General features: G+C 46.6%; 1 protein-coding gene across 1 annotated transcript in view; it reads right to left on the bottom strand.

The window, feature by feature from the left end:
* Positions 1-15,681, bottom strand: part of SLC6A4 (solute carrier family 6 member 4) — a 35,583-nt gene extending 19,902 nt beyond the window's left edge. Inside the window, exons 1-2 of the mRNA XM_079130852.1 lie at positions 15,280-15,681; positions 1,709-2,161 (exon numbers count right to left, since the gene is read on the bottom strand). Coding sequence (XP_078986978.1) covers positions 1,709-2,051 — 343 coding nt within the window. The 5' untranslated portion in view covers positions 2,052-2,161; positions 15,280-15,681. The remainder of the gene's footprint in view (positions 1-1,708; positions 2,162-15,279) is intronic.
* Positions 15,682-18,751: the final 3,070 nt, after the last annotated feature.

Below are 18,751 nucleotides of genomic sequence, written 5' to 3'. Positions count from 1 at the left end.
CACTTCCCCTCTCTGAGCCCCAATTTCCTCCCCCATAAGATGACAGGGTTGAGGAGAGTCTCACATCACAATCACTGGTGAGTTTAAAAACTCACCCCCAGATTCCAGGGCCCACCCCTGATCTCCTAAAGCAGAATGTCTGGGTGTGGGTGCAATATAAGATTGTTTAAGGTCCTTGAGTGATTCCGATGCAACCATTACAGGGTCTCCTGGGTACAGAGTACCTGTGATGAGCTATACAGCTGCCACCATCAATGAGTCATACAACTAGAATCTTTGTTCTTCAGAGTGGCTCCAGACACTTACTGATATTTGGCTATATGTCCATAAACCCACTGGGCCAGAATGATCCCTCACGAGTCATCTTTGGGGCTGAATTTGGAAATGTCATTTTGGCGACTGTTCCCTTATGACCTGAGTTGTAGTCCAAAGGGTGAGTCAGCTATGATTTTCCCTGATAATGTTCCCTTCTATAAAATGCTTTGCTTCTAGAAACCTTGAAGTCAGCACAACTCAGAAAGGTCCACATAACTTAAAATTACACAGGTAAACCTGGCTTGAGACTAAAAAACCATGTCATGTCTTCATGGTGGCCTTTGTCCAAAAGGTTTGCTTGATTAGCTACAGAAGGAAATGTCACCAGTGACCCAGCCCCTTATCTAATGCTCAGGCTAAAGGTGAGTCCTTCCAAGCTGGAGATAAGGTGATAATGACTTCCGCTCCTCCCAGTCAGGAGCCCCCAAGCAACTGCCTTTGAAATTGCACGGACAGAAGTCCCTAAAAGACATAGCAAACCCAGGCTGCTCCATGTCAGGCCATGGAAGATATGAGGGGGACACAAATTATCCCCAAGTCTCATTTTAACTGCCTTACCAAATCTGTTGCCAGATTTCCTGTCAAACTAAATATTAATTGACTTGACACCCATTTTTGCTTGTCGTTTTCCTATTCTGATAACAAACCCAGTGTCAACATAGAGGCCCCATACCTACTCACTTCTCTCTCTGCTCTCTTCCCATGTCCACGTCTAAGTCAGCTACAATTTTTGATCATCCAAAAGGTAATAGCTCTAGAGGCTTTAGAGTTATAAGGAGGAAGCAGATTTGGTCTCTGGTCTCAAAAATCTAACAATAATATAGGAGATATAAGTATATCCATGCATGATTTGGAATCAGCAATATTATGGCTGGGTTCTGCCTTGAATTATACCCAGACTGGCAACTTAAGACTCTGGACCTAAGTTGATGTCATTTTCAACTCCAGGAGGATTTGGAGCCCTGGAGTTACCTCTCAAATTTTCCTGATGCAGATGTGACCCCTCTAGACTGTCCCAAGAAGAACCTGCCGCAGGAGTGAAGAAACCTGATACAGCGCTGATGGCCATTCCCTCACTTCTGGCTTTGTGGGGGACAGTACTTGGATGATGCAGGATGAGGAGGTGACCCTTCAACACATGGAGCACTGATGATGCTAGAAATCTGTGAGGTCAGGTTTGGAGAGCTTCTGCGCAACTCCTCAACCCAGAAAGCCTCAGACATGCTGACCTAAGCTTTTGGCTTGCTGGAGATATGTCTTTTAGACTAGCATGAAAGTCTAAGCAATCATGTTCCCAGGCTCCTCTCAGTTACCTGAGACAGCAAACACTTGATTTATCCTCTAGCCTCCCATGAGGATCTACAGCCTACCCATTTGTGGCTATGGTACTGACCTCCTCCATTCTGGTAGCATATGTAGGGAAAGCGCCAGACGTTGCCCAGGTCCACAGCATAGCCAATGACTGACAGGAGGAAATCCACCTTCTTGCCCCAGGTCTCCCGTTCCCCTTGATGAACCTCAGCCATTAGGGTGGTGGTGGCAGCTGGCATAGAGTGTGGAGCATCGTCTCCTGCACTAGGGCTGGGAACTGCTGAGTACCCATTGGACCTTTGGCTAGACTCTGCTCTTTCCCCTGTGGTGGGGACACCCTTCTGCAGCACTCCATTTTCCTGACAATCCTCTCCATCCTTACAGGCTGATAGCACCTTCTGAGAATTCAAGGGTGTGGTCTCCATCCTGCAGGTTAGTAAATGATACTGCCTCCCATCTGCCAAGGACAAGGAGTCTTGCTGTTTGGGTTTGTGGATCTCCTCAGAGCTTTATGGCGGCAGGATTGAGAACTCCACTGGAAAGGCACAGAGAGAAAAGAGGGTAAAATTAGTCATGTTGCTTGTCTTTGTATTAACTCATTGTATTTCTTGCACCTGTTTGCTATACAAGAGTCAATAAAATCAACTCGATTTTCCAACCTATACAGGCAGCAAATCACAATCAAGAAATTTGAAAGGAAACAACAAAACAAATATAGCATATCACCAGCCGGGTGAGGTGGTGCACACCTGTGATACTAGCAGCTCGAAGGCTGAGGCAGGAGGATTGCAAGTGCAAAGCCAGCCTCAGCAACTTAGTGAGACTACTTCAAATAGAAAATAAAAAAGGGCTGGGAGTGTGGCTCCCTGGTTAAGTACTCTTGGGTTCAATCCCTGATATAAAAACAAAACAACAACAAAAAAATATCACCATGTTTTACCCAGGCTCTACTTGCTTCACTTTGAGGGGCCAGAATTTCACCCTGTAGTTTTATCAGTAATTCAGAACACCAGGAGAGGCTCGCTCCACAGTATTACAGATCCCCTGTCCTGGATGCTGTGCTGGGAAAATGACAAATGAAACAGCAGTTTCTGTATTCAAGTAGGTAATGACATCATTTCAGGTGAATACCCAAAGTTAGATTTAATACAAACTATAGATATGATCTAAAAAGCAAAAGAGTAAAGGATAGAGATGAGAGGTAAAAGGCCACCTTAGTGAGATACCTCTAGATCCTTGGCTGGGGACTTCTTCACTCCTCCTTTACCCAGGTTGGAAAGCAGATCCTTGCTACCTCTGGCTGTGTGCAGTCCACAGTGCTTGGCCCTTCTGCCTTCCCATTATACCTCTGCAGGTCCCACTAGGCTGTAATGGCTCTGTTGCTCACCATTCATCTTCTTGCTACTCGCCAGTAACACTTGTGGCCAAGCCCCTTGTCACTCTGCAATAGTGACAGGGCAGGCAGGGTCCCTCTCACAAGGAGAGCCAGGGAGAAGAGCATGCAGGTCACAGACGCTGGTGTGCGCCCATGGGGAGGGGCCGGGCCAGGTTTGCCTATGCCTTCATTTCACTGCCCCAGGCCAGGGTGCAGGGGAGGCAGCTCTGCTCCCCTCTGGACTAAGGTCTGAGACAGCCAGCTTGTGTAGAAAGAAATCTGAGCCCTTTTGGACTTTACACCTATGGCCTGTTATTAAGTTGCAAGCAGCCAAGACCTCCCAGCTCACTCCATTTCTTCCAGGTCTGAGCTTTCAAACTCTTGAAACAGATTGGAAGTTGAAACATGTTCCTCCTTAGATCACATACCTTTGTAGAAAGGTACAGTCAGCACTATTCACAACAGCAAAGATCCCACATCAACCTTCCAAATCCAACAGCAAGAGAAGAGCTAGATGCTAAAAACAGTAAGTGTATGTCTCCTATTTGGGGCTTTCGGTTACTCTGACTTAACTATCTTTGCATAGAAATTTGAAGACAAGCTGAGCGTGATGGCACACACATATAATCCCAGCAACTCAGGAGGCTAAGACAGGAGGACTTCATGTTTCAGGCCAGTCTCAGCAACTCAGGGAGGCCCTAAGCAACTTAGCAAGACCCTATCTCAAAATGAAAAATCAAAAAAAGGGCTGTAGTAAAGCTCCTGGGTTCAATCCCTAGTACCCCCACCCAAAAAAAAAAAAAAAAAAAAAAAAAAAAAAAAAACGAAGACAAAAACATACTGAAAAATTGGAATACAAAGTAGTAACTTCACAGTGATGATTATGGACATAAATATGGGCAAAGATTAGACATGAACACCAAGGGAAGAAAGTAGTTAGGATTTTGTTTCTTGGTTTCTTTTTATTTGTAAAGTGGAAAATAAACATTTTAAAGGGATTTATTGTTACCAAAAATACCTACAGCAACAAGAGATGAGTCAGCTCTGTATAGTGAGGGTGTGTGTGTATGTGTAAGCTGTTTGGCTCTCACCTACTTACCACACCCCAGACTCTCAAGGATGCAAACATCACTAAGAAGAATATGAATTTCTGGGGTTTTTTTTGTTGTTGTTGTTTTTTTACGGTGCTGGGGATCAAACCCTGGGCCTTGTGCTTGCAAGGCAAACATTCTACCGACTGAGCTATCTCCTCTGACAGAGCAATCTGAATAAAAACTCATTCCAAGCCAGCCATGGTAGTGCACACCTATAATCCCAGCTACTCAGGAGGCTTAGGCAGGAGGCACAAGATTAAGGCCAGACTGGGCAATTAAGTGAGACCCTATCTCAAAACAAAAAAGGCCAGGTGGGTGGCTCACTGGTAGAGTGCTTGCCTAGCTTGTGCAGGGCTCTGGGTTCAATCCTCAGCACCACCACAAAGAAAAAAATAAAACCTCATTGCGTTCCTTTTTCATGCTGCTAAACAGTCTCCTTTCTCCCCTTCCTCAGGACCTCAACTAGACTTGATAGAATTTTTTTATCCTTTTTTCTTTCTTTCCTTTTGGGATTGGACCAAGGACTTTGAACATGCTAGACAAACTGCACCACTGAGCTAAACCCCCTGCCACACACACATTTTCTCATCCTCCAAAGTAACCATTTATCAGGCCAAGGAAATTTTTTTTTTTTTTCTTTTTAAGAGAGAGTTGATAAAATGTTAAGATTTTTCAAATACATAGCTAAGTTAAACCTGAACTTGGCAGTCTTTGGTATTGGTGTTTGAGAAGACCTCTGTTCCCTCTCTGGCCTACATCAATGACATGCTTTCCACACTAAACACTGTAGAACCTGAAGACCAAATGGCAAGGATAAAGAGCTTCACCAGGGGTGGCCAGGTGGCACTCAGTTGACAGAGCCTGCCAGACCCAGGCTTCCTTTCCCTTGCTCTTTCTTCCTCCATTCCCTAAAGTTTGCTGTAGGAACTTCTTCCCATCTTCAACACTGCCACTTTCCACTCATTTAAACTGAGAGGGAACCTTGGTCCATCTCAGTCACAGCTGTGACTCATTACCCTTCTGCCTTAGCAGCCAAACCATTTGTTCTAGGTTTCATTTGTTTTCTCCCCTGTGGCACCCTGCAGGGAGGATGGAAAAAACTCTAGGGTTGGTGGATGGGGGTGGAAGCAATGTGTGTTTTCCAGGGACCTCAGGGGTTCAGCCCCTAAGGCAACCGATCTTGACTGCTTGATCTTGACTGCTTGACAACTATGATCAGCAGCTCCTGGAAGAACAATATACTATCCTCTCTTTGTTCTGGGCCATTACAAAAGTCCAATTTCCTGAAATATCCCCCAGTACTTTCTACCTTGATAAAAATAAGAAAAATCATGCCTGTTAAGAGCATCCTTCAGGCAACTCATGATTTCAGGCTGCCTCTCCAAAGACACTGGGCTCTCCCCATGCAGCTCTGCTTTCTGGGGTTCTCCTACTGTGCTCTCACCCTTGATCATAGAACCTGGGATACAAAATAAGTTAAAGTTGCTTGAAACCACCAAACAGGAAACACACATTTCCTTTTGTTCATTTCCCTACTTTTTCCAGTTAAAGGAAAACAAGTCCTAGTTGTGCATCTGGTGGCCCAGGAGCAGAGGGCATGTGCCTGGGCCCCTTTCTGCCCACAGATTCCTACCTGTGTTGCCTGGACTCCTTTCCCAGTTTTCTGATTCTACTGAGCCCTCACCAGCCTTTTTCTACTGAGACCAGCAGATAACAATGGCTGAGCACAGGCTGGCTCAGGGATATAGAAGTTCAAGTTGATAAGAAGGTTTCTGGATGTGCTCTTGAAAGCTTTCTTTTTTAAAAGATATTTTTATCCTGCTGGGTAGGAAGATGGCAAACGAGGTCAGTATTACAGCCACGACCTCCTCCAGGTAGCTTTTGAGTTTCTCCAGGGCCAGAAAAAGCCCCAGAGCTTTCATTTGAAACTTGAATGTATACTGCAGCCCCAGGCTGAGTAGGGGACAGGCTATGAATGGCAGTGTGGGACAACAACCTGACCTCCTCCAGGGCTGCACACCTGATGGGTGCAGCACGGTGGTGCAGTAGACCTGATGACGGTCATGATTAACTTTCTGTTCTTACTCCAGCTTCCTCTCAGCTAATTCACTCTATTCCCTCCCCCTTGTTTAAGAAAAAAAGGGGGGGGGGATTGTTTCTATTCTATTTAAACTTCTGATCAAATCTCCATTCTTCTTTTCACACACACTGTCTCTGTAGCCAGGGGAACCAGTAACTGAACAAGTAATTATGACTATTAGTCATAAAACCACCTAACCCCTTGGAAATGCCCATTGACTCTGCTTGTCTGTGTGACACTTGAAATTGTGTACTTTGACTTCATATGTCAAGATCAAAGTGAATTTGCATCTCAGGGTACTCGATTTCCATTTTCCAAAACAAAACAAAACCCCAGCATGAAGTATGGGTTGAACACTGAGATAAAATTAATTACAGGTCAACAAGCCAAGTGGCAATTTGCATTCTCTGAGCAGAGGGAGTCTGAAGTTCCCAAGGCACCCACCAAAGATGATAGGAATTACAGAGCTCTGGTGCCTCCTGCGCAATGAACGCTGAACCTGGCCTCCTGCCGCGGAGAAGCAGTAAACCAGCAAAGCCCTGCTGTTCACCCACAAAACAGGCACAGTCCTGTCTTCGTGGAGTTCATGGTATAAGGCCAAATCTGGAAAGGTAGGCAGATTGCAGGACAAGCAAAGCAACACCATGGCCGGTGTTTCCTCCAAGAGCACATGCCTGTGGACAGACTCCCAGGCCTGCTGCAAGCTGAGATAGTCCATATTTCCAGCTCTAAAGCAGCCCCCAGATTCAACAAATCTCCCCTGTGCTATCTTACCGTTTCTGTCACAAGACCTTGGAGTTTACTTGATTCCTTCTTACAGGCCCCACTGGGTAAAGGAGGCTGCATTTGTATCTGTCAGAGGGTTGCTGAGGTCTCCAAGGTGTGTGGCATCACAAGTCACAAGCCATGGTGACCCCTGACTTGCCTTTCAAGCAAAATAGACTTGGGCTGTAAATCAAGGCGGTTGAGAAAATCTGCTTGTGTTTTGGACATACAGGGTAGACATGGGCTCCATAATCACAGCTCTCACTTTCTCCCAAGGATTCCTTGTATGAGAGAGTCAGTTTCATTTTTTGGAGAGGAATTAAAGTCCTCAGGGCAGTTTGGACCAGTTACCATGAGTAAGGAAAAATCTTTTCAGAACTTCTCCTGCCTGGCCAAGGGGAAAATGGGAACCCTGAGCTTGTCTGCTCAGAGTGTCCAATCGAGAGAACTAGTCATCTATGATGGGCCCAGATCACTCCAGAACCTGGCCAAAAGTACAACGGATTATTCAGACATTAATAAAAAAAAAATGGATTTGGCATAAACTGGCATGAAGAACCCTCTTCCAATGAACATGAATAGCCAAGCCTAGATAGACTAACTGCCTTCCTGAGTCACTCAATAATATTTCTGTGTGTCCACAACTCAGAACTCTCCTTTCTGTTTCACAGATCTGTACTGGAATCTCAGATCCACCACTTACTTGTTGTGAGACTCTGGGTAGGTCACTTAACCTCTCTGAGCCTCCAATTCATCCTGTTTAAAAGCAGATAGATGGGCTGGGGAGATAGTTCAGTTGGTAGACTGCTTGCCTTGCAAGCACAAGGCCCTGGGTTCAATCCCCAGCACTGCAAAAAAAAAAAAAAAAAAAAGCAGATGTTGCTGGGCACAGTGGCACACAGGTTCAAAGCCAGCCTCGGCAACAGTGAGGCACTAAGTGAGACCCTGTCTCTAAATAAAATACAAAATAGGGCTGGGACTGTGGCTCAGTGTTTGAGTGCACCTTAGTTCAATCCCTGGTACCCCCTCCAAAAAAAAGCAGATGGTTAATATTTGTACTTGATCAAGGCTGTTGTGGGAATTATAAAAGTATGATGAATGCTTTACTTAGCACATGGAAAGCATCAATAAATGACAGTGAGTCACTTCACTACCACCACCACCACCACACATGCCACCCATTCTGCTTTTCACTTCAAGAGATCTGTGGGGGGCCAAGCATTTGCATTTATTTTTATTTTTTTGGTACAAGGGATTGAGCCCAGGGGCGCTTAACCACTAAGCCACATCCCCAGCTCTTTTTATTTTTTGAAACAGTCTCACTAAGTTGCTTAGGGCCTCCCTAAGTTGCTGAATCTGGCTTTGAACTCACAGTCCTCCTGCCTCAGCCTCCCCAGCAGCACCAGTACTGGCAGCAGGCATCTGCACTTTTCATAAGTGCCTCAGGCTATTCAGGGGCAAGTGAACCCTGGAACATATCTTCTACACCCCACCCAGCTTCCTCTGAGGCCTGACTTTGAAGTCTTCTCTTACCACCCCAGCCCAAGATGATCTCTCTTGATCCTGTATAATTTCTCATTTGTTCCACATCATTGATTAGCATAAGTTACCATTTATCCTTCTATGTATATTTATTTTGTGTCCCCTTGGAAGCAGGGACCTGGTTCGCACATCTTTGTGCCTGAAAGTCTGGCATTTGTGCAAAAGGATCTCTGCACAGGGACCTGTTCCTGGTTCCCTGGGCGGGGTGTTATCCACAGCCTCTCATGCCATAGATCTGAACCAGAGGCCAGGCAGGATTCCTCCTCCCGGGGGCGAAGTCAAATGCGTCCAGGTTCCAACCTAAGGGGCCCTACCCCTCCCGCCTCCCCCATCAGGAGATGGAAAGATGGATGGTGGAGGAGGAGGCTGCCACAGCAGTGACTTAACAGACTAGGGACTGGAAAAGACTGGTGCTTCTAGGATGAAACAATTAGCCGGGGCTGTTCTTTCAGACTTTGAACCAACCAGGCACACCCAGTAACAGTCTGGATTCCAAATGTTCATTCATGACTTGGTTGTTTGGCTCTTGGAGTGTACCTACTACCCGCAGAAGTAAATGTCAGAAATGAAGCATCTAAAGCAAAAGCTGAAGGACACGGGATGAAGTGGCAGAGAAGGGGTGGCAATGAAATGGACAGAGGCACCTATTTATTATAACCTTCATTCTGGTTCTTGAGGAAATTAAATTTAAGGCAAGGATGTAGATAAACTATCAGATTTTTCGAAGGTGTCATTTAGGCCTGTTACGGGCTTTTGAAATTGATGTCATGAATTTTTTATTATATTTAACTTAAAAAATTGTTGTAGAAAACAAAACTGCTTCAATTCAGTTGTGGTAACTTATTTAAATGCGGACAAGACCAGGAAAGAGACAGGAAACTTGATGCAAAATGATGTGTTAAGATTAGGAGTGTCACTTTTTTTTTTTTTGGTAACTCTGGGGATGGGACCCAGGGCCTTTCCCATGCTAGGTAAATGCATGAGCTACATCCCTAGCCCTGACTTACACCTTCTAAACACTCTTTTATGTTGTGATAATGTAATTTATGCAGTCAATAGAAACTGAGATAAAATACAGGGGAACATTTCCAAACATGGCCTGTTTCTTCAATACACATCTATCACACAACTAAGTTGCTGGGCACGGTGGAACACGCCTGTAATCTCAGCGGCTTGGGAAGTTGAGGCAGGAGGATTACACGTCTGAGCCAGACTAGGAAACGGACCATGCTTCATGATTTAAAAAAAAAGGGGGACTGGGGATGTGATCCAGCAGAAGAGTGAGTGTTCCTGTGTGTGGAATTCCCAGTACCAGAAACAAACAACAAAATAAAGAGTGAGTGACAAGGAGGAAAGGGGAACCAGGCACATTTCTTAGTGGGGCAGGGAGAAGGAAGTGGGGAGACAGGAGGGAACCTGGCTGTGGGAAGAGGGGGCACTTCAGAATTGGGATGACATGGAGAACACATGTGGCATCTCTTTAACCATAAGGGAGTGAAGATTTGCATGTTATTGCTACAAAGTGCCTATATGCTTAGGTCAAGAAATTCTGAAATGTAGCAACCCAGTGGCGCCCACCTGTAATTTCTGTGGCTCTAGAGGCTAAGGCAGGAGGATCTCAAGTTCAAAGCCAGCCTCTGCATAAAAGGCTCAGAGGTTAAGTACCCTGAGTTCAATCTTTTGTTAAAAAAAAAAAAAAAAAAAAAAAGAAAAAGAAAAGAAAAGAAAAAGAAAAATTCTGAAACATACTTGATAGTGAGTCACACAGTTGGGGAATATCCATGGAAAAATCAGTTCATTATTACACAGCATTGGTCTGGTTCCCACTATACACTCAAATGAGGGCAAGAGCAGTTTACAATCTCAAACAGTAACCCATAAACTCAAAAGGACTCCACTGAGACAACAGAGGGAATTTGACCTGTATATTCCAGAATGGCATTGTATGGATGTTCCCTGTTATGATAATGGTGTACAGTTATGCAGGAGAAGGTCCTTAATTTTAGGAGAGGCATGCTAAAATATGTAGGTAGGGGTAGAGCACCTAGATGTCTGTAAATGATCAGTTCAACAAAAATATATATATACAAATATGGAAATTGTATAATCATTACATATTATATCAAAATTTCTATTACATATGCAAATAGATAATATGTATAATTAGAGCAACTGCCTGAACAACTGGTGAAACTGTATGATTTATCTGACTTTTCATTCAGAATTTCTTCTAATAAATAAATAGGAGAAGAAACATATCTCTAGCTCTGAATCAGTGCTGGGAAACTTCCTACGAGTCCCACAGCCCTGGGGAGGCACCCAGAATGGCTGGTCTCTCCTCCCCTCCAGCTTCTTCCCTCCTTTCCCCTCCACCCAGCTCCTTTCTTCCAAAACAAGGGGAAGAGCCAGCTAATTTGATTAGCATTTTAAAGGCACTAGGTTCTGTACTATTTGGGGGAGAGAAAAGAGCCCAAGTGCACAAAAGGCAAGTTCTAGGCCTGTACCCTAAGAGCCAGGGGCCAGCCACCACCCTTCACCTTCAAGATCTTGCTGGCTCTCTCACTCCCTAATTCTAGGCCCCCCTTTGGAAGGGAAAATTCCCTTTGGTGGGGGAGAGGGGGAGCAGTTTATTTTATTCGGCAGGTCAGTAGCAAAGGAAATAAAATGCTCTTTTTTCCTTGAATATGCCCTAAAAGACAACACCAAAACGCTAGGTAGTGAACGCCCACTGATAGCCCCTCTGCTGGTGTCCACCAAACCTGGGGCTCTGGATTCTCCCAGAGTACCCAACAAGCTCTTTCCTGAGCCACTGGGAAGTGTTCTCCCAGGTTACTACCTGGCCTGACACAACACCTCTCACCTCTGCCCTCCCTACCTCAAATGACATGAAGAACTGGCTCTCAGGATCCTAGGAGACCCTCCCTTTTGCTATGGGGATCCTGGGGACATCATCTCTGTGTCTCCATGTCTCTGGGATGCATCTCTGGTTGTGCTGTCCAGGGGCTTCCAGGATTAAAGATCTATCCTGTGGTGAGTTTAAAAGCCAAGGGTTTAAAAACCCATTAACAAGTCCCCTTGGGCTAGGGTCAGGTGGGAGCTACTGCCAGTAGTGAGCTACTGCCAGTAGTGAGCTACTGCCAGGTTCCAGGAGAGCCGAAGGAAAGAAGAAAATAGGAAGACTGTCTGTAGCCTCACACCAGTCTATCTCCACTCAGTTTGTCACCTTGTTAGACACAGGGCTGGGAAGACACTTGCTCAGTTTAAAAGCATGTTGCCAACATTCAGTAAATGAGCATTCATCTTTCCAGTCACCAGGAGCTAAAAAAAAAAAAAAAAAAAAAGTCAGGCTGAAGAGAATACCCCTACAGAGACATTACTCATGCAATAACATTTCTAAAGTCAGTACAAGATCTCCAGATCTCTGCAGAAATGACTGGGGATACAGCCCAGCTGGGTGTGGCAGCACATACCTGGAATCCCAGCTACCTGGGTGGCTGAGGTAGAAGGATGGCAAGTTTGAGGCCAGTCTGGACAACTTAGCAAGACCCTGCCTCCAAACAAACAAACAAATAAAAAGAGCTGCGGATGTGGCTCAGTGGTAGAGCACCTCTGGGTATAATCCACAGGACTGGTGGGGGTGGGGTGGGCACAGAGTAGAGAAATAACATAGCCCATGGTGGGTCTTGTGCCAACTTTAGACACACAATATACAAAAAAAATGGCTGCATTTTCTCTTTGGCCATCCAGGTGACATTAGGAAAGGAGTCAAGTCATGACTACATCCTGTTGATTCAAAAAACCAAAGAAAAGGTTAGTTTCATGTATTTCCTACCTGACCTCTCCTAGAAAGTTGTCAATTTTCTTTCCTTAAGGTGCTCTTACAACTGGGAACACAGAAACTGGCTCCCCACTGAGAGCAGGGTAGTCTGTAGCACCTGCCACAAGTATGAAGAGACAGGTGCTTTTATCAAATGTTGGTCTCCATATCCATGCCTGTGCCAAACACTGCAGACCTCAGAGGATGTGGCTGGTTGGTAACAGCTCAGGGACTGGGACAGAGATTAGGCACAATCCAAATCTGTGCACCTTAGAGATCATTTCTATGGCACTATGCCCTGGGCATCTTGCAAAGGGCATTAGGGGAATCTGGGAACTTGGGCCCCTGTTGGCTGGGCATGGTTGAGGTGCAGTATTTAATTTCCACATGTCAGAGTGTTGAAAGTCTTTGCCTTCCTATGGAACCTGAGTAGATCTCCAGAAAACTCTAACTATGTAGCAACATCTGGGTAGAGTCCAAGCCCTTGGGCACTCTTGCACCATTATTAAGGCTCACATTTTCTTGTTTTGTTTGTTTGTTCTTTATGCTGGGAATTGAATCCCAGGGGCACTTTGCCCTTGAGCCACATCCTACCCCTCTTTTTAATTTTGAGACAGGGTCTCACGAAGTTGCTGAAGCTGGCCTCAAACTTGAAATTCTCCTGCCTCAGCCTTGCTGAGTTCCTGGCATTACATCTGTGTTTTCTTAAAGCACAGAAGTGAGGATGACAGTCACAGAATGAGTTGAAGCATATCATCCTGCTCTGCAGGCCCCCCTGTTCCTCCCTGCCATTTGCAGCTGAAGATCATGAGACCCAGAGGAGTTGGTATATTACTGGGAATAACTAAGGTTGGGTTACTTTCTTAATCAAAAATGACCCAATCATTTTCCCTTTGGCCATCCAGGCAACTTTAGGAAAGGAGTCAAGTCATGACCACATCCTGTTGATTCAAAGAGCCAAAATAAAAAGCAACTTTGCCTCAGGCAGCCCTGCCTCCTGTGCTCCATTGACAAGTATGAAGAAGAAGTTATCGCCATGAGCTGGTTTAATTTCTGGAATTACCTGTGTTTCTCTTTGGCGGATTCACCCAAGGTGCTTTGCAAACCTGCCAGAAAGCGTCCAACCCATGCTCCTAATCCCCTTCAGCCACAATCCTCATTCCAGTCACCCCACCCATTTGTGAAACCCTTCCACATGCCTCTCCAAGTTTCATCAAAATGCTCAGATGTCTCTGAAAATCTCCAAAGAGGAATTTCTGAGACCTTGCAGATTCCATTAAAACTTCAACATTATCTGTTCTCCCCACCCCCACGTATCCTATGTATATTTCGTAAACAAGGAAACTGAAAGAAATGGGTTTGAATAGCTGGGCTGGTAGTTAAATGTCTCTGAAATGTCCTGGGTGGATCACCAGAGTGTTTCTGAGACTTTTGTTTAAGAAGTAGTTTCAATCTGCTCTTAAGTTCAGTGAAAATAGAAAAACCTACGTCCAATCGAGCAAGCCATTTGGGGCGTTGGTTTTTCTTTTCTTTTCTCCCCCCCCCCCCCCCCCCCCCCCCCCCCCCCCCCCGCTTTTTTCTACCTCACAATGAATCCAACGTCCCCACATACTCTGGTGATCTATCTATGGCATTTCAGAGATGTAACTACCAGCCCAGGTGTACAAACCCATTTCTTTCGGTGTAGCTCAGTGACAGAGCATGTGCTTAACATGCAAGAGGTCCTGGGTTCCTTCCCAGGCACCGCAAAAAAAAAAAAAAAAAAAAAAAAAAAAAAAAAAAAAAAAGGTACATTTGCACAAGCTGCAGAAAAACCTGCCTCTCTTCCATTCTGGAACAGTCATCCCCCCTTGCCTCCTCCCATGGGACAAAAACCTGAGCCATCAGGCAGCAACATCTCCAGACAAAAGCAAGCTATGGGACAAAGAGTCCCATGTGTTTCCCTCCACTCCTCCACCAGGACCCTAATGCTGCCCCTACATCTCCTCCCTTTCACTAAACACACATGCCAGTGTTGTCTACTTAGACATTTTTCCTACGTAACTGAAGGCAAAACACATTAAATATTTGATCTCATCTTACTATGATGAGAGCTAGCAGGCTCATAAATAATCCATTGACCTGGTTCATTTTTCTGGACAAAAATTGATCATAAAAATACATACACACGAGGTTTTGTAACGTCTGACTTTTAGAAATTCTCCCCCTCTCAAATTCTTTAGAAACCCCAACTGGAAAAGGAACAATTCAATATGCAAAAAAAAAAAAAAAAAAAAAACCCTCAATGCAAAAGGAAATCTGCTCCTTCGCATTCGTCAGCTCCTGAGAGCCTTTTCAGAACAAATTGGAACGTACACATTCTTCAAGCAACTGATGGTTGTAGTTTTAGCCATGTAGAACAGCCCGTTGGAGTTTCGCATAAATTCTGAATGGCCTGTGAGTATCTGAGCCAGCATCAGCTCTGCCAGAGAAACAAACCAAGCGCACGGAGTCTCGGCCCACTTAAGTGTCACTCAAAGGTTTCTCTAGATATTTGGGCATTTGTGTCAACCAGAACTCTCCCTGCACAAATGCCTTTGCATAAAGTCACCTGCACGCGACGGCAGCAAAGTAAAGATCAAACATAAAACCACAGGTTAAAACTACAACTTTCCCCTATGCGCAGGACAGCACTTTGCTTAAAGACCATCTTTACCTGCTCTTCCGCTGGAGCTCGCTAAGCCTCCGCAAGCAATAGGCAAAGAAGCCTCCAAAGCGCCTGCAGCCCCCACGCGCGCTCCACGCTCCACTCTCCCCGCTCACCCGGTGCGAATGCCGGTGGCACTTGTCTTCTTCAGAGTGGAGGGTGCGGGAGGCAGGCGCAACCGCCCGGGCGCCCCAGTCAGACCAGGGAGCTCTGCTGCACGACGGCTCCCCTCCGGGAGAGGGAGGGGTTCTGGAAAGAAGCATGGATCAGAGGCAAAAAGAAAAGCGGACCCACCTGCCGGCTGGGCGTGGAGAGGCTGGTACCGGGCTCCGGAGGCGGTGCGACCCTCGCGCCCTCGAGGCACTAGGGCGACCGCTGCCTGTGAGCAGCGGCGCCCGCGCGGCACTATTTGTACTCTCGGCCCCTCACATGGTCTGATCTCTAGATAGCCGCTGCCAAAGAGCTCTTTAAGAATTTTTTGCGTCACTTTGAAGCGAATAAACTTTATGTTTCTCCGCAGCCGCGACTGGGCGCTCCTCTTGGAGTCAGGGAGGGTCTGCGGCGTCCATGCGACCCCAGCGGCGGGAGGGGACGGACATCCCTCCACCCATCACACTCACACCCGCAGTGCTCTCAGCAGCGAGGGGGCTGGTAGCGGTCAGGGCAGGGCAGAGAGAAGGAGTCGATTTGTCTACTTCTAAACCTTTCGGGGCGCGGGGCTGCTCCGCAGCTGAATCTGCCCAAAGTTGTGTCTAGGTTTTCTCTCTGAGCGATTTTTCTTGACCACCGACTCTTCCCCATCGTTCCCATCCCGACGACTCCTGCTTCATTTCTCTTCCTAGGATTTAACAGCACTTGGCTCCGCTGCTGGGACGTGAGCTCAGCCGCAGGGACCTCCTCGTCTAACTCCTCTGCGAACCCGGAGCCCCCAGCAGCTGCCCGCAATAAATACTTGAGGAATGAATGGAGGACGCTCTCCTTTCCTTAACCAGCCACAGTTCCAAGGAGTTTTCAAACAGAGAGCACGGGGCTGGTCTGCAGAAAACCCCGTGGTGTTGGACGAGGATTGGGTTACTACAATACTTGAATTATCTCAAGGGTTTCAAGAGGAGCCCATTGTTTTTGAACCACGTGCATATGTTGTTTTGCTAATTTAAAAAAACTTGGTGTTTTCTTTTTTCTAAAATTATGTAAAGATTTTAAAGTACATATGAAGTACTTGATTTGGTCAGAGATGTCATGGCTGGGGCTAACCAACCAGCCTGCCTCTCCCTATAGGAGGCCAGGGAGGGGAGACTGCAGCAAAATTGAAGACAAAAAAGAAGTAAAACATAGCAAGTTTGCAGTTCCAGGAAAGCTGCAGTCCCTTGGCACATGGGCAGAACTAAACCCAGAAAGCCCAGAGCACCCGGCTGAGCTGAACAGTCACGGGAGGGACTGAGGACAACTGTCCCCAGGTGTGGGGAGCTCTTCCAGGAGAGGGATCAGTACAGGGTTTTGGTGCCACCTAGACACCAGGGTGGGGACTGCAAAGAGCTGAAAGTGTTCCAGAGCGCCAGGATGCCTTGGGAGATGCCTGGCACTCAAGGTAGAAAACTGAGGCTGGGGATCCTGGGCAGGCTTGGGCATTTCATGTCCTAACCAAATCCCGGGTGACAGACTCCACGCTGGGTGTCTCTGCCTGTCATTTGAGCACAGTGACCCAGGGCATTCTGCTCCTTCAGTGGATGTGTAAGTGCTGTGCAGATCAGGAGCTGCATGGATGTAACATGCATTTTCAAGGAGGAGGCAGAGCAGACAGGGGAGCAAGTGGACCAAAAGCTGAAGGAGGCATTGGGGATGCCCTTGCCCCTGGCTAGGGCTCCTGTCTTCACCCCAACTGTCCCTCACATTGTCTCAACATGACTTTTTAACACTGTTCCACATTCTCAACATGACTTGACTTCACCACTCCTGACCTTCTTTCCAGGCTTATCACTTCCTACCCAGCTACACAGGCCCTCCTGCCACTGCTCGTGCTGTGGGGATGAGTGGCCCCTCCTACCGTGCCCTTTCCACCTGTGTCAGGACCATCTGACCCATGAAGCATGGTAAAGAAATTCAAGGGAGAGGAGTGGGTTGGTCAGACTTCCTAAGGAAGGCAGGAAACACATCGCAGTAGATGGATTTGTCTTTGGTCACCTTTCCTGACTCCTTCCCTGCCATTCCTTACGCGCTTGCTGCCTTTGCTAATAAACACAGCCTCCCAACCCCACAGCACCCCTCTGTCTCCCATCTACTCCCCTTAGGTCTCTCATCTGAACTCCCATTATTTCAATTCCTCTTGAAAATCTTCTTTATGGAAGCAGTCCCATCACCCCAGCACACGTGGCAAGGGCCCCGAACCCTCCAGGATCTCCTGCTGAGCAAACGCTGGATCTCTTAATAAGAGCTGGACTCTAGCGTGCCCTCCATGCTGGGCACCTTCTCTATCTAAGTGCTCCCATAGCTAACAGCCAGGCCTCGCCTCGGCCCTGGCTTCGTCCACTACCCCATCTGGATGCACAGAATATGTTTTAAAATCATGAAATGTGTGTCAAATGTGTTGATGTGCCAGTTGCTGCCCGTGCTCAGACTTCATGGATAATTGTTTTTAAAAGAGGGGAAGTGGGGGAAGCGGCAGGTGTGGAAGGGTCACTTATGCATAAGGAGAAGTCGTGGTGGGGGGACACTACCCTCCCAGACCGACAGGCATTGCGGTGACTGCATGCTGTCTGCAATATCTTTGGTTTTTATTTCCTTGGAATAGTATTCCTTCCCCTGACCTTCAGCACCCTTAGCTAGGCCCGCGTTCTACAAGGCTCATCTACCTTGGTGGAGACGTGAAGCCAGAAGCACAAGGTGCTGGGAAGGGGCCCCAGCCCTGGGTATGCAGATCCATTAGTGCACTTTGATGTCTCTCTAGATGCCCTGTCCCCCACGAGGCTCCGAGCCCCTCTGCCTCTCAGCATGTCTTAGCAGCTTCGACTGTCAGCCTACTGCAGCCACCGTAACCACGTGGTTTGGTGATGAATGACCGCAGCGTGCCTGTCGCTCTCAGACTCGGTGCTGCCTTTCCTAGGGGCTGGGAAGGAAATGGTGCCTATCAGCAATGGAGCCCCACACAGCCGTTACACAGGCAGTTTTATACGGGCTGACTTGGGGAGCTCCTCAAGAGTTATTGATAAATAGGGATAAAATCAAAGCACAGAACAGGGGTCACTCCCACTGGTTGACAGCAAGCAGGTGTGCTGAGAGCTCTGTATAATCTTGGCGGGAAAGTACATCAGGGGTGGAAGGGAGCCCGTCTGGCACCCCTTTTATACTAAAAGTATTTTTGCCATGCATAGGTGGTACATCCATAAAACTTTTTCAGAAAAGTCACTTTTATTTATTTTTGGTGCTGGGGATGGGAGCTAGGGCCTCATGCATGCTACACTCGTGCTTACCACTGAGCTATTCTTCCAGACCCCCCAAAAAGCATTCTTTAAAATTATAAAATTAAAAAAAAAAGAAAAAGTAGGGGGGAAGTTAAAAAAAAAAAGAGAGGGAGAGAGAGGAAGGAGGGAAGGAAATAAGAAAGACATTGCCATTCTAAGGGGACCCATGATTCTCACAAAGAGGGGAAGGACCCGAGGATTCCAGAAGGCAGCTCCACTTCATGCCACGTTTCCTTCCCCAGTAGGGCCTAATGACTCATCACCATTGTCTTTCTTTGTTTTGTTTTGTTCACTTAAAGAGGAAAACA

Source organism: Sciurus vulgaris, assembly GCF_902686455.1.
Source record: "Sciurus vulgaris genome assembly, chromosome: 3".
Taxonomy (NCBI): domain Eukaryota; kingdom Metazoa; phylum Chordata; class Mammalia; order Rodentia; family Sciuridae; genus Sciurus; species Sciurus vulgaris.
The sequence above is the reverse complement of the archived record's forward strand: the minus strand, read 5'-3'. Positions and strand labels throughout refer to the sequence as shown.